The 12,825-nt window shown below is 47.7% G+C and overlaps 1 protein-coding gene across 6 annotated transcripts in view; it reads left to right on the top strand.

Moving 5' to 3' along the window:
* ENOX2 (ecto-NOX disulfide-thiol exchanger 2) overlaps positions 1–12,825 on the top strand; it is a 37,598-nt gene that overhangs the window by 12,038 nt on the left and 12,735 nt on the right. For all 6 annotated transcript variants that reach the window (XR_016350577.1, XR_012895626.2, XR_012895627.2 and 3 more), the window contains exons 3-9: positions 818–940; positions 2,357–2,512; positions 2,794–3,000; positions 4,241–4,474; positions 5,249–5,461; positions 7,116–7,222; positions 10,932–11,046. Coding sequence is in view for 3 of the 6 variants with exons in the window: in XM_075896655.2 (XP_075752770.2) it covers positions 818–940; positions 2,357–2,512; positions 2,794–3,000; positions 4,241–4,474; positions 5,249–5,461; positions 7,116–7,222; positions 10,932–11,046 (1,155 nt within the window). In the remaining 3 variants the exon portion in view is untranslated. The remainder of the gene's footprint in view (positions 1–817; positions 941–2,356; positions 2,513–2,793; positions 3,001–4,240; positions 4,475–5,248; positions 5,462–7,115; positions 7,223–10,931; positions 11,047–12,825) is intronic.

Below are 12,825 nucleotides of genomic sequence, written 5' to 3'. Positions count from 1 at the left end.
GTTGGAGTGGTAGCAATGAAACTTTGGTGTCAGGAGACAGGAGCAAGGTTGGAGAAAGGCAGGAGCTGGGAGCTGAGCTGGAGCCAGATCAGGGTCAACATTGAAGCAGGAGCAGAGATTGAAGTAATCTGAGGCCTGTGGAATTTGTCACCATTGTCAGGCAGAGGAGAGTTCCAAGCCATGAGGTGACACTGAACACACTTGAGTTACTGTATCTCCTGTGAGATTTATGTATCTCCTCTGAGTATCACCAGGCCAGCTCCTGGCTTGTGAGTTGGCTGAAGCCTAGTGCGAGGAACGACTCTCATTGCACAGGGCTTGATCAGGCTCACAATAGCTGCTGCTGCAGCTGCTAGGTGGACAGGGATGTAAAGACATTCCTCGTAAGTAAATGAATCCCCTTTTGTGTGAATTTTCCTGTGCCAACAGACGGAAAAGCAAGTAACAGCGTGTTTTTGACAACTATAAAATAAGTAATTAAAGTGCACATTCGTCTTCTGTTTCTTTTTTCAGAAGAGTGTAAAGTTGAAGAACTCCTACATTTGGAGAAGGCTCTGTACTTGTACAGTTAGTGGAGGGACTATTGTAAACATGAACAGCAGAGAACTGGTATATGACAGGCTTCATATATGTGTACCTGTGACATGAAATGTGATGCTTTATCACCACATGAATCTCTTTTCTATTTATATAGGTGCTGTAATGTCATGATTTTTGGCTTGGGTAGCTTCCCTAGCTTAGTTGTGAGCTCTGTCTAATGATGCTGATTTACTCCAGGTTCCCAATGCTAGAATTAATCAACCTCTCCTTTTACCAGATGGTGTTAGAAATCTGAATGCAGAATCCACTCCAATGGGCTTGTCTATGTCAGACCTCACTGCATGGGCCACTGCAATGAACAGTCTAGGCATGGCCCGGATGGCTCAGCCACTACTGCCAGGTAAGCAGTTTTATTATTTTCTAGGCGTTTACCAACATTATTATATATTTCTGCCTCAACTCACAAAGGGGATGAATGCCTAAAATGCCCTTACAGTGTGAGATGACTTATTTAGAGGCAAGAGTCTAAACTGTGCTGATTTAAAAAAATGAATTTAGTTGAAATGCAGCCCTGGGAGATGCATGGCTGGATAATGCTGAGGAAAATTAAACTAGTCTACAGGAACCAGTCACCAGCTGTGCCAGGAAAAGCTACAAGGGGCCAGCATCCAAGCCACATCCAGTACTGGCTTTTGTGGGTTGTCACACAATCTTACACAAAATAAACCATGATACTGGAGCAGCACATGAAATGCTGCCACCTTGTGGACAGAGGAGAACACATGCAGCACATCATTCAGAAGAGCAGACCTCTTCAAGCTAAATCCACAGGGAAAACTTGGAATTACAGTACATACACAGATTCAATTCACATGCTAATGGACTCAATTGAGAGAGAGGCTGGTGGGGACTCTACCACTGAAGGTGCTAACAGCTTTCTGAGCGGTATCCTTCCTGTCTCAGCAATCTATCTATTGACTTTGATCTTTATCTGCTTTGGTTTAAGTACCCATTCTCCAGATACTTACTGATGCCCTGTTCCCACCCCCCTTCCTCTTTTCTTTCTCTTCCTCTCTCCTATTTATTCCAGTTTTCATATCCCCTGCTCATAACTCCGGTCATCTGAAGTGTGCTGTGCCCACGAAAGCTCATGATACCATCTACATGTTTTGTTAGTCTATAAAGTGCTACCAGACCATTTGTTGTTATTTTTTCTGTAACAGACTAACTCAGCTACCCCTGGAAGCTATCTAAAATTAGGCTGGTTGAGGTGAAATCCACCTTCCTGAAAGGAACAAACTGAACACACAAATATCTCTAGCTTCTTAAATTCATTTTATCCATCTATAGCCAAGACCTCATCCGCTTTGCAAGAAGCTGGAACTAAATTCCGCAGTCTAATTCCAGGACTTTTCTGCGCTCTGGTGGTTACTATTGAGGTTGTAATGAATTAACTATAAACATGAATAATACACTCAGGCGTCTGTGTTGTTTAATTTGATTTTGTATCTGGTTTGTTTTATGCTGTAGGAGATTGCATTGATAATACAATACTTCTCATAGGAGAGAGTTGGGTCTTTGATATCTGGGGCTAGACATGTGGCCAGGTATGATGGAAAGAGACAAGACACATCAAAGACACACACAAAAGTAAATAGAGTACAGAACTGTGAAAACATAAACTACTGAAAATAAAGGGAAAGTTTAAAAAAAGGCTGACAAGGAAACTCTGTGCTTTTTTCATTTAAGTTGGTTAAAACGGCTCAATAGCAGCAAAAATAATAAATAACGGTCTTCCTTATTTCCCCCATTTCAGACTTTGATCCTGCCCTTGGAATAATGACGGGAATCCCACCGATCAACCCCCTGATGCCCGGCTTGGGGATAGTTCCACCTCCCATTCGTCCAGACATGCCAGCAGTAAAGGAGATTATTCACTGCAAAAGCTGCACCCTTTTCCCACCCAACCCAAGTAAGACTCTGCTTGTGTTCTGGCCCTTCACCTCTGTATGCTGGAGCATCAGAAGGACTAAAAATAACTGACCATCTTAGCCTTATTCAGGCTCTGCAAGTCCAGCATACACAAGCTATGAACAAGTTCTGCTTGGTAGGCCCTGCTGATCACCATAGGTGCCAGTACTCAGTCAAGTGAGAGCTGCTAAAGCAGTGGCTGGCTCTGAGGAGTGATAGGTGGGTAAGTGGAGCACTTGTTGACATTCTAACAGCCTGTGTTTTACCCCTCTCCATGTGCAGATCTTCCTCCTCCTGCCACGAGAGAGAGGCCCCCAGGGTGCAAGACAGTATTTGTAGGAGGACTACCAGAAAACGGGACCGAGCAGATCATTGTGGAGATTTTTGAGCAGTGTGGAGAGATCATAGCTATTCGGAAGAGCAAAAAGAACTTCTGCCACATCCGCTTTGCTGAGGAATTCATGGTGGACAAGGCTCTCTATCTCTCGGGTAGGCACACCTTTGCTTGGAGTGATGGTTTTGGAAACTGGGACAGAGAAAAAGCGGTTTCTGTGTAGTTATACATGGGATCGCCTGTTGCTGTCTGGATAGGTATTTCCTCTTTTTCCCTGTGATTATTTTTCTTTCTGCTGTGAAATTTGAGGGCCTCATGCTGGTTTAAATGTCTGAAAGTGCCTCCTGATGTTTCAATCCCCACAAAACTCTGCAACTTATCAGGATGAGGTAAGGAACTGGAAGAGAATTCATCCCCCTGTCCTGTGCGTTGATGCCCCACTGGGTCTGTTCCAGCAAACTCTCTGAAAGAGAGAGGGTCATTTAAGCAGTAACATTTAAATATTTCAGATGGATGGAGCCATTAAATAGGGCCGGGGGTTTCATCAGCATCTTTCCTATAACACACATAGCTCCAGCAGTACTGAGCAGTCATCTTGACAAACTGATCTTCTGGAGCAGAGTTTCTCAACCTGCAGCCTTACCAGTGCACAGCTGGGGCCATGTGACTGTCTGAAGGCCATGCTAGGTGTACGTATAGTGTGCGGATGTGGCCCACAGTGGCGAATAGGTTGAGGACCACTCCCCTGTCTCTTTTGGGTTTTTTGCAATCCGCACGTGTCTCCTATTCATGAAGGAAGCTTTCCTAATGTCAGGAGTTACTGGAAAGTTCCCCTTTGCTTGCTGAACTCCATCTGATGAGGTTTCTCCTCTATAATGTTCCCAGGCTTTATCACAGATTACACAATGCCCCTTTGAATGTATTGCTGAGAGACCTGACTTGAACTCAACACTCAGGTCCCATCGGGTTGCAAGGTGCTAGTTGTTTGTGCAGAATATTAGAAGGGTGTGTGAAGGACCCAAGGTGGTTTCCATGTTCTCCGTGCATTCTACATGCATGCTCAGTCACATGCACAAGTTGTCTGCTGTTTCTGGTCCAATGCTCGCTACTTTATGTATGGCATGTGCAAGTGGCCAGAGAGGGAAAGTTGTATGTTAAATCCTGCTTAGAACATGACGATTACTCTTAAATCTCTAGCTGCTGTCCCTGTTCCTCTCTGGCAGGAGAAGCTGCAGATGCATTATGCCCTATACCACATCCACGGTGAATGGTTGATGGGGTGGCTTTGTGGAACCAGTGGGCAGTCTCTGCAGAGCTGTGTGAGCTAGAGGCCCAATTGCCAGAGTGGTCAGTTATTCTACAAGCTGTCTTTGACTGTTTTGTTGTGACCTTTAGGTTATCGTATCAGACTAGGCTCCAGCACCGACAAAAAGGATACTGGCCGCCTCCATGTGGATTTTGCACAGGCGCGGGATGATATGTATGAGTGGGAATGCAAACAGCGGATGCTGGCACGAGAGGAGCGTCATCGCAGAAGAATGGAGGAGGAGAGGTTCTGCCCTCCTTCTCCACCCCCTGTTGTCCACTACTCTGACCATGAGTGCAGCATTGTGGCTGAAAAGCTGAAAGGTATGTAGTTCGAAAGACTGGTAGGTTCTCGTAGCAAATACTAAGAAACAAAATTCACCCAGATCTCAGTAGCTTCCTTTAGTAGACAGAACAATAATGCCACCTGGTACCCTGTAGTGGGGTGCTGACCACTCGCAAGGCAGAGTGGTCGGCTGCACCTGGGAAAGATGCAAGGATTGGAAGAACTGAATGAAGATGGACTCTAGCTGGGGCTGGTATAAACCTAAAAGTTGTCAGCAGAAAAGGGCTGCAGGGGACCAAGAGAAGGGAGCTGGGTTTGAGTCTGTGATGAGAGGCGGGAGTTTGGGCTGGAAATGTGAAGGGCGGAGCCAGAATCAGAGCTGAGAAGTAGGAAGACTAGCAAGAGACCAGGGGAAGAACAACATGGTTGGGAATGAGCAGGCCGCCATTGCTAGTGTTAATTAAGTTTCCAGACTGGAATCTAGAGTAGACCGTGGGCCTGGGTTCCCTTCCCAGCCATCCGAGGGATGGCAGAGTCTGGGCACTGAAGGGCAGACTGCTGTTTTGTATAGAGCGGGTGCAGTATCCTAGAAGTGGAAGACTAGAGAGACCTGGCCAGGGGAGTGAGTCTCAGAGATCCACCCTGGGTCCCAAAGGAAGACCGAGACCTGAAGGAGATGAACTGACTGAAAGCTGGCCATGTTGTGTTGTGAGGAATCGAATTCAGTGCTGACTGCTGGGAACGTGACTAGCTGGGCCCCGGGAAATGACTGCAAATTTTGCCTGGTCTAAAGATTTTCCGTTTTGACCCAGATGATTCCACGTTCTTGGAAGCAGTGCAGACCTTGGTGACCTGGATAGAACGAGGGGAAGTGAACAGGCGAAGTGCAAACAACTTCTACTCTATGATCCAGTCAGCTAACAGCCATGTTCGCAGACTGATGAATGAGAAAGCAGCGCATGAGAAAGAGATGGAGGAAGCCAAGGAGAAGTTTAAGCTTGCTCTCTCAGGGATTCTAGTCCAGTGTGAGTAGTACTTCAGCACTGAACGTTGTTCATGCATTACAAGACGGGAACAACTTCTGTGAGATTTTTTGGTTTTGTTCTGAGGGAGTAAAGCAAATACAGGAAGACCCCAGAAAAATCATCACCGTGGCTGGACAAATACAGTTAATTTACAGATAATCTGTCTTTATCTCCATAACTCTGTTATTGTGTGGAGTAAGCATTTACGCACAGGGGAATGAATCCCTCATTATTTCTCTCAAATATATTCTGTTGTAGCAATGCCTAACATTCTGCCCCTGTGTGCAGTCAAGGTAAGTCCCCAGCAGCCCAGTGTTTCGGTGCAGTGTTCAGGAGTGACTCTCCAAAGGTAGGCGGTAACAGAGTCTTTTTAAAGTTCTTTGTGGTAGAAAGAGGTTTCATAAATAGCAGATTTAATTAATTTCTAAAGGTGAGGTAAGACCAAACTTTAAACTAGTGCCCTTGTGCATTTGGTTTTCCTTTCATGCTGAATCTTGTTTCAGATTTTGTTCTATTCTTAACTAGGGATTTAAAAGGTTACCCGGTAAGCATTAGCCTTACCGGCATGCTTACTCTATAACCGGTTAACCGGCTGGCCGAGCAGGGAGGAGCAGCTTCCCGCCTGTGGCACGGTGAGACCCAGGCTGGCCGGAACAGCCCCCTTACCCATAGTGGGTTGGCTGGCTCCCAGCTACACGGTTAAACAATTATACTGTTTAACTGGTTAACTTTTTTAATGGATATCTACATTCCTATGGTTAAAATAAACAAATATGGGCATTGAATGCAGGGTAGAGTAAGTAGAGATCAAGAGAGCAGGTAGTGTTGTGTAATTAGTCGTCATAACACAGTCGTCATAACACACCCGTTAGTATTCTTATCACAGCTGCACTGGTTGGTCTAAACATTGAGCACACAGAGTTTTATTTCATGAGAATCATGCCTACACCAGCAGGCCAAATATACAAAGACAAGCCTAGCTGTGCTGCTTGTTGTGAGGTGACCTCTACCTCCTTGCAGAGGGAGGTCACATACATCCTTTAAAAGCTCCTCCAAGCATTGGTGGAAAAGATATTTTGAAAGAATGTCTCCGGAGCCCTGATTTGACAGGTGAGTGCCCAGGGAAAGAAGAGAGCCTTCTGGTTTTGCTGCCCTGTGGCGGAGGTCCCTGCCCTGTGTTTGAGGGTCGTGTTATAGTTGCTAAATCATGTCTCCGTGCACTGAAACAACAGGACAGAAGAACATCCATATTGCCAGCTACTCAATATGAAAGCTGGCCATGTTGTGTTGTGAGGAATCGAAAAAGTGCAGGGCCCTGGTCTGCTGGATTCCTGGGAAATCCACTGTTTGATTTGTTGGTTACAGTGTATCCTTCCTGCATTTAACCCCGTCTTGCTTTTGTTCTCTTGAGAGTGACTCTGCCTCTCCAGTTGTTAATAATTTGATAGACACGTTGGCTCTGGCCTTATGGAGTCCCGTCTTTTCCTTTCTGGGCACTGATTCCCTCCTGGCATGGCCCCGGCACAGTACGGTGTTATAACAAAAGATGAGCCAAACCACCTGCCTGATACCGCTTTTTTACTCCTTTGCTCCTCTCGTTCGCATTCTCTGGATGATATTCTGCCCCGGTTTGACTGCTGGTTTCACACTACAGTTGAGCAGATAGTGGCTGTTTACCGTTCTGCCTCCAAACAAAAGGCTTGGGACCATTTCACGAAAGCTCAGCGTAAGAACATCAGCGTGTGGTGCAAACAAGCCGAGGTTGGTAATTTTTTATTGTGTTAGCTCCTGCAGAGTACAGTTTCTTTCTTAACGGGATATTGGTTTTGAGTTTAGCTGGCCACTTAGTAGCACTTTGCTCACATGAACAGAAACCGCCTTCATGAAATGGTGCAAGATGGACCTTACTCAGATTGTCTGCTGCAACAAAGGTAATGGGTTTTGTTGTTTTCTCTGGCTGGAGAGAGATCCCGCATATGTGAACACAGGCCCAGAAACGCTAAATTGAGCTTTGTAAGCCACTTGGTATTGTGTACAGTACCTATTGGGCTGTGGTTTCTGTTGTGGTCTTAGGGCTGTAGGAATTTCTGTACTGGTGTGGAGACTGGGGGTGGCCTCAGAGAGAATCTTACAAGGACAATCCTTTCATCCTTATCAGTCTTTAGAGGTGTGATGTTTAAATCTGGGACAAATCCAGCAGGTCTGAAGGCATCACCATACTTCTGTGCCTATAGAATGTAATGGGGGCTGTGTTAATGTTTGAGACCATATAGTGGCACAGCTGTACAGCTGCAACGATGTCATTGTTAGGTTTCCTAAGAGCGCTTTCCTGTTGGCATAATTAAACCACCCCCAACAAGAGGAGGTAGTTGTGTCATCTGGGAGGTGTATGGGTACAGGAGCAGAGGTGCGCAGGGTTTGTGTCATGTGGGGCAGTTCTCAGGAGGAGGGGACAGGGTTGGGGCAAGGGATGGCTGGAGTGCCAGAGACAGGCTCTGGCCAGGACACATTTACAAAGGTGGCTTCCAGCCAGCAGCTCAGGGGGACCCTCAGGCAGACTCCCTATGTGCTCTGCCCCTTCATGCCCCACCCCTGCATGCCACTTCAGGGGCCATGTGCTGCTTTAAGTGCTGACAGCCCGGAGGGGGCGGTACTTTGCACGCCCTCTGCAATTAAGCAACTCCCATTTTCTGAGTTCCGGCCAGTGAGAGTTACAAGATTGTGCTGGAGGCGGGACAGCACGCAGAACGATTCCCGCCACCCCAGCTTGCAATGGTGCTCAAAGATGGACAGGCCATGGGCTGGATCCGAGAGCTTGGAGGGCCAGAATTGGCCCACGGGCCATATTTTGCCTGGCCCTACACTATGGGGTTTTGGCCAGGCTGGTAAGCGGCTGTGTAACTGGCTGTCCTGGAACACTGGGTGCCTCTGTGCTGCTTTACCTCTGAGCCCTGACACCAGCAGCCTGTTCACAGAACAGTAGCCTCTTCCTGACTTCCACCAACCTGGCTACTCCTTGCATGGTGACACCAAGAGCCTCTCCAGTCCTGGGTCTGCGCAAAGCAGTCTCCTTTGCAGTGTGCAGTTCCTCTCACTGGCATCACACATCTATAATGTGTTCTACACTGTCCTCACATAGATCACTTGAATATCTGTGACCAGCATGTTCTCAGTTGGCATATGATCTCTCAGATTCTGACAGAGTGTTGGGGCAATTAATGTGTCCAGCCTGATGTGAGTTGCATGATGGTGAGGTCTCTGTCCGTGAGTAGTTAGAGACTCCCTGGTTCACAGAGCTAGAGTAGCTCTCAGACAGCCAGTCTTATCCTAATGCCTTCCAGTGATGGAGACTCCCCCAAGGTAGGTTATTGCAGTGCAGGGAGAGCATAACACAAAGCAGTGTGGCTGCTCTAGTCACTAAGGGGGCTGCTACGTTGTCTGTATTCTTCAGTCCTGGATCTAGTTACTCTAAATAAAGCAGCCGTAGCACCAGAGTGCCCAGTGTGTTCCGCCAAGCTCAGCAGACAGGAAACGTGAGGGTCCGAGTGGTGGCTTGGTGGCTTTGTTCTATGCTGTGGGCACTATGCAGCACTTTGCCTCTGCGGGCCCGCTGGCGCTCAGAACTGCAACGTGTTGCTGCTAAGTGCAGCCACCGAAGGGCTCAGGATATGCTGGCACCTGGTGGCACTTTCGGCCAGGGTAGCTGTCCTCTTGTTTTGCTGAGTAATTGGGACTCGTCTGCTTTCTCTCTTGTCACTGTTTATGGTCGCTCCGTCTTAGCAAAGCTCTTGCTGGTAAGTTGCCATTAGGAGGGGCGCTTTGCAACCTCTGCTGGACTCTGGTAAGTAACTTTGGCATCCTGAACACGTTTACCCATCTCTCTTCCTGCATGGTTCCTGTAGAGATGTTGTACCTGTAGACGGCACAGCCTGGGTGTGAGTGACACTTTGCAGAGAGAATGTCACATGCTGGGAATGGGCAACATAGGAGGGATCACTTGATTATGGGTTCTGGTCACTCTTTCTGGGGCACCTGGCATTGGCTACTGTCAGCAGATAGGACGCTGGGCTAGATGGACCTTTGGTCTGACCCAGTCTGTCTGTTCCGTTCTTATGAAGCTTTGGACTGGATTCTCCATTGTCTTTGTCTGGCGCAGGCAGACGTTTACACATGTGCCAAGTGGGGGTGAACCGCTGCCATTCTGCGCCATTCTAGGTGCAAATCAGTACAAGGCTAAGGGCAGTCAGGCCCATGACCTGTCCCTGAGAAGCTGCAGGCTAGGCTGGCTCTGACATCCCACAAGGAGAGCAGAGGCCAGGCCAGGGCGAGGCGGAGGCCAGTTGGCGCACAGAAGTTGGCTGTGCCTTTGTGCTTCCTTCCCCTTTAGCTCCAAACCTGATGCGGGAGGACGAGTTCCTGAAAGAGGGGAAGGAGGGAGGAAGGTTTGCGAGGGGAGCAGGTAGACTGCATCGTGCACAGGCTGAGGCAAGGCAGTGCAAGCATGGGGCACAGAATGGGACTATGCTAAAAAGCACAATGCACAGAAATAGGATCAGCGTGGCCTCAGGCACATGTGGGAGTGCCTCATACTCATGGCTGCCCCAACTTTCTCTGCAAACACTTCCCTCTGCCTCCCTGTGTGGTACTCCCTGGACTGTAGGCTGCAGTAAGAGGTTAGCACAGGTGTAGAACATTCCCTCTGGTGGACCATTTGTATGAAACCCTCCTGTGTCGTGAGCTGACTGAGTTCTGATGAGTCAGTGGTAGGCACCATTGTTTGATTTCCTGGGTATCACTTGGCAGTGTGGCTGTCAGGAGGCTTTCGTACCTTCCACTGTTGGGAATGGCTGAATGGACACAGTGGTCGTGCCCTCAGCTGGATCCTCAGTTGGACCACAGTAATAGTTCATGGCTCCATTGCTCCAGTGTCACGTTGGTGGGGCTGGGGGCCAAATCCAGCCCCCTTCAAGAGGTTCACCATTTCCTTCTGTGAGCAGTTAGATGTTCAGATTGTGGCTCAGCTCTGGTTCCTGGCTGCTTCTCAGCTGCTAAGCCATACAGTACTATACAACACCAGAGAAGCGGCTTCTCCCAGCCTGCAGGACTGGGACTGGGACTAAATGGCTTTGTACACCTGCTTTGTGACTGACAGGTGTGAAGAGTGTGTGTTGGGGGGCAGGGCACCTCTGAGGAGAGTGGTGGGGAGGTGAAGCAGTGTTGAGCAAGGTGCACATCGGGGAACTAGTGGATGAGGCAACAATTCAGGTGAAGGGCAGTGCTGGGTGTGCGTTGGGGAGGTTGGGAATATTTTATGCCCAGGAATGTTCTAACATGAATGGTCTTTGCTGTCATGTGGCTGGGGGCAGCGAAGTGCTCCTCACATATTCTTTTCTGGTAGCACTGGTTCTGTTCTTTAAACAAACAAGTGGCTTGTTACCTCATGTTGAAAGATCTACATTTTAAACCTTAGGAAATCCGCAACATTCATAATGATGAACTAATGGGGATTCGAAGTGAGGAGGAAATGGAAATGTCTGACGATGAGATAGAAGATCCTTCAGAGGTGAAAGAAACGGAAGAGTCAGGTACACCATTTGTTAAGGGTGATAAATACATCTTCATGTTGTGTTTGCAGTGTGTGAATTCCCTGGGGAGCCAGGATTTAGAAGCCCCAAACCTCAGGAATATTCGATACTGGGCTTTGATTATCCCTGGGCTAATAAGCGTCACATTCCTGGAGAACAGAATCTGGAACTGCCAGATTGCATCAAAGCCAAGATTTATCTAGCCCAATCTCTTGTGGCCAGCACCAGTGGCTTCAGAAGGAGGCGTAAGAACCTTGCAATGGCAGATGTGAGTGAATCCTCCACCCTGTGAGGCACTATGAGGAGGTTTTATAGCCATTCAAAATCTGTAATAGTGATTGCAACTCTGGAGGTTCTTGATAGTCATACCACGTGAAATTCCTCTTCGAAACTTGCTCAATTCTTGGCCTCAGTGACACCTTGTAGCAGTGAGTTCCACATGCTAACCACACTTTGTATTTAAAGGTATTTGTGTCAGTTTTGAATTTGCCACTTTGAGTGTCATGTTCTCGTGTTATGGAGCAGGGAGAATAGCAGTTCCCTGTCTCCCTTCTCTAAACCATTTGATATTTCTATAGTTTTATCATGTCCCTACTTGTGTATCTCCCAGTTTTTTCAATCTCACAGACCTTTCTGTCCCCTCCATTCTAGCCTAGCTCAGTCCCTTTTCCTCATTCCTGGCTCTTTGTCCCAGATCCTATTTCTATGGCCAATAATTCCTAGACTTCTCTCTTCTGGATTCCATGTACCAGTTTCCCTCTCCACATTCTCCTCAGTCATTTCCTGCTCCCCCCCCAAGTCCCTAACTCCTTGTCCCCATTCTAGTCCAGCCAGTCCCAATTCTTTCATGCATCTTGTTTCTGCATCAGATCTGTCTCCTCACAGCCATCACCTCCCACCTACTGATTTTCAGGCCCTGTCTCCTGGCTCAGCCAGTCCCAGTCTCCTCCTCCACAACTCCCAGCCTGAATTTCCCTCTCTCTCCTACTGGCTCCAGTTCCTGTCTCTCCACTAGCATCCCTTGTGGTCTTTTGTCCCTATTTAGATTCTCACCCCTTGCTCCCAGTATTCAAATTGGGCAGTATTCTCCACCATGCTGCCTGGACTGTGTGGGTGTAGTGTGGGGGCAGGAGGGGTTGCTGAGAGCACGGAAGAGACAGTCTAACCTTTCCTCCATTCTGATTTCCCTGCTCCGGATCACTCCATGTTGGCCTGGAGGTGTAATTGCCTGCTCAGCTGCCGGATAGAACATGGCCAGGCTCTTGGAGATTTTGGCTGTTAAAATCTAAGATGTCTCTACTGAGCATGTGCAAACTTCTGTCTTTCAAAGACTTGTAGCTTGGCCAGGTTTGGGTGGATTTTCATGGGGATGACAAAATGCACATCCCTGACGCAGAGGCCGCATACCCTGCCAGATTTCTAAGCTGGCTCCAAAGTGTGTGGTGCTAGCGTTTGAATGGAGGCTCACCAGAACTTTTGAACATTGGTATAACATATCTTTCCCCAGGTTTGTCAATACCTTCAGTGGGGCAAAATCTCTCTGGGGCAGGTGCCTGGCATGGAAAATTTCAGCTCAGATGGATAAAGTTTGGTAAAATTCTATGCACTTGAAAACTGTGTCTTTAAAATGGAAGGGTCAGGCAGCCTTAATAACTGATGGTGCTGTCAAAGTACCATAACTTACGTGTAAGACAATGGTACCTAGAGGCTTCCCTTGATACTAGTTACCATGCAGACATGCTGATAAATAGCCCTGGCTCCAAAGAATATACAGTCTAA

This window comes from Pelodiscus sinensis, chromosome 13 (genome assembly GCF_052426305.1).
Source record: "Pelodiscus sinensis isolate ZL-2025 chromosome 13, ASM5242630v1, whole genome shotgun sequence".
NCBI lineage: Eukaryota > Metazoa > Chordata > Testudines > Trionychidae > Pelodiscus > Pelodiscus sinensis.
The sequence above is the reverse complement of the archived record's forward strand: the minus strand, read 5'-3'. Positions and strand labels throughout refer to the sequence as shown.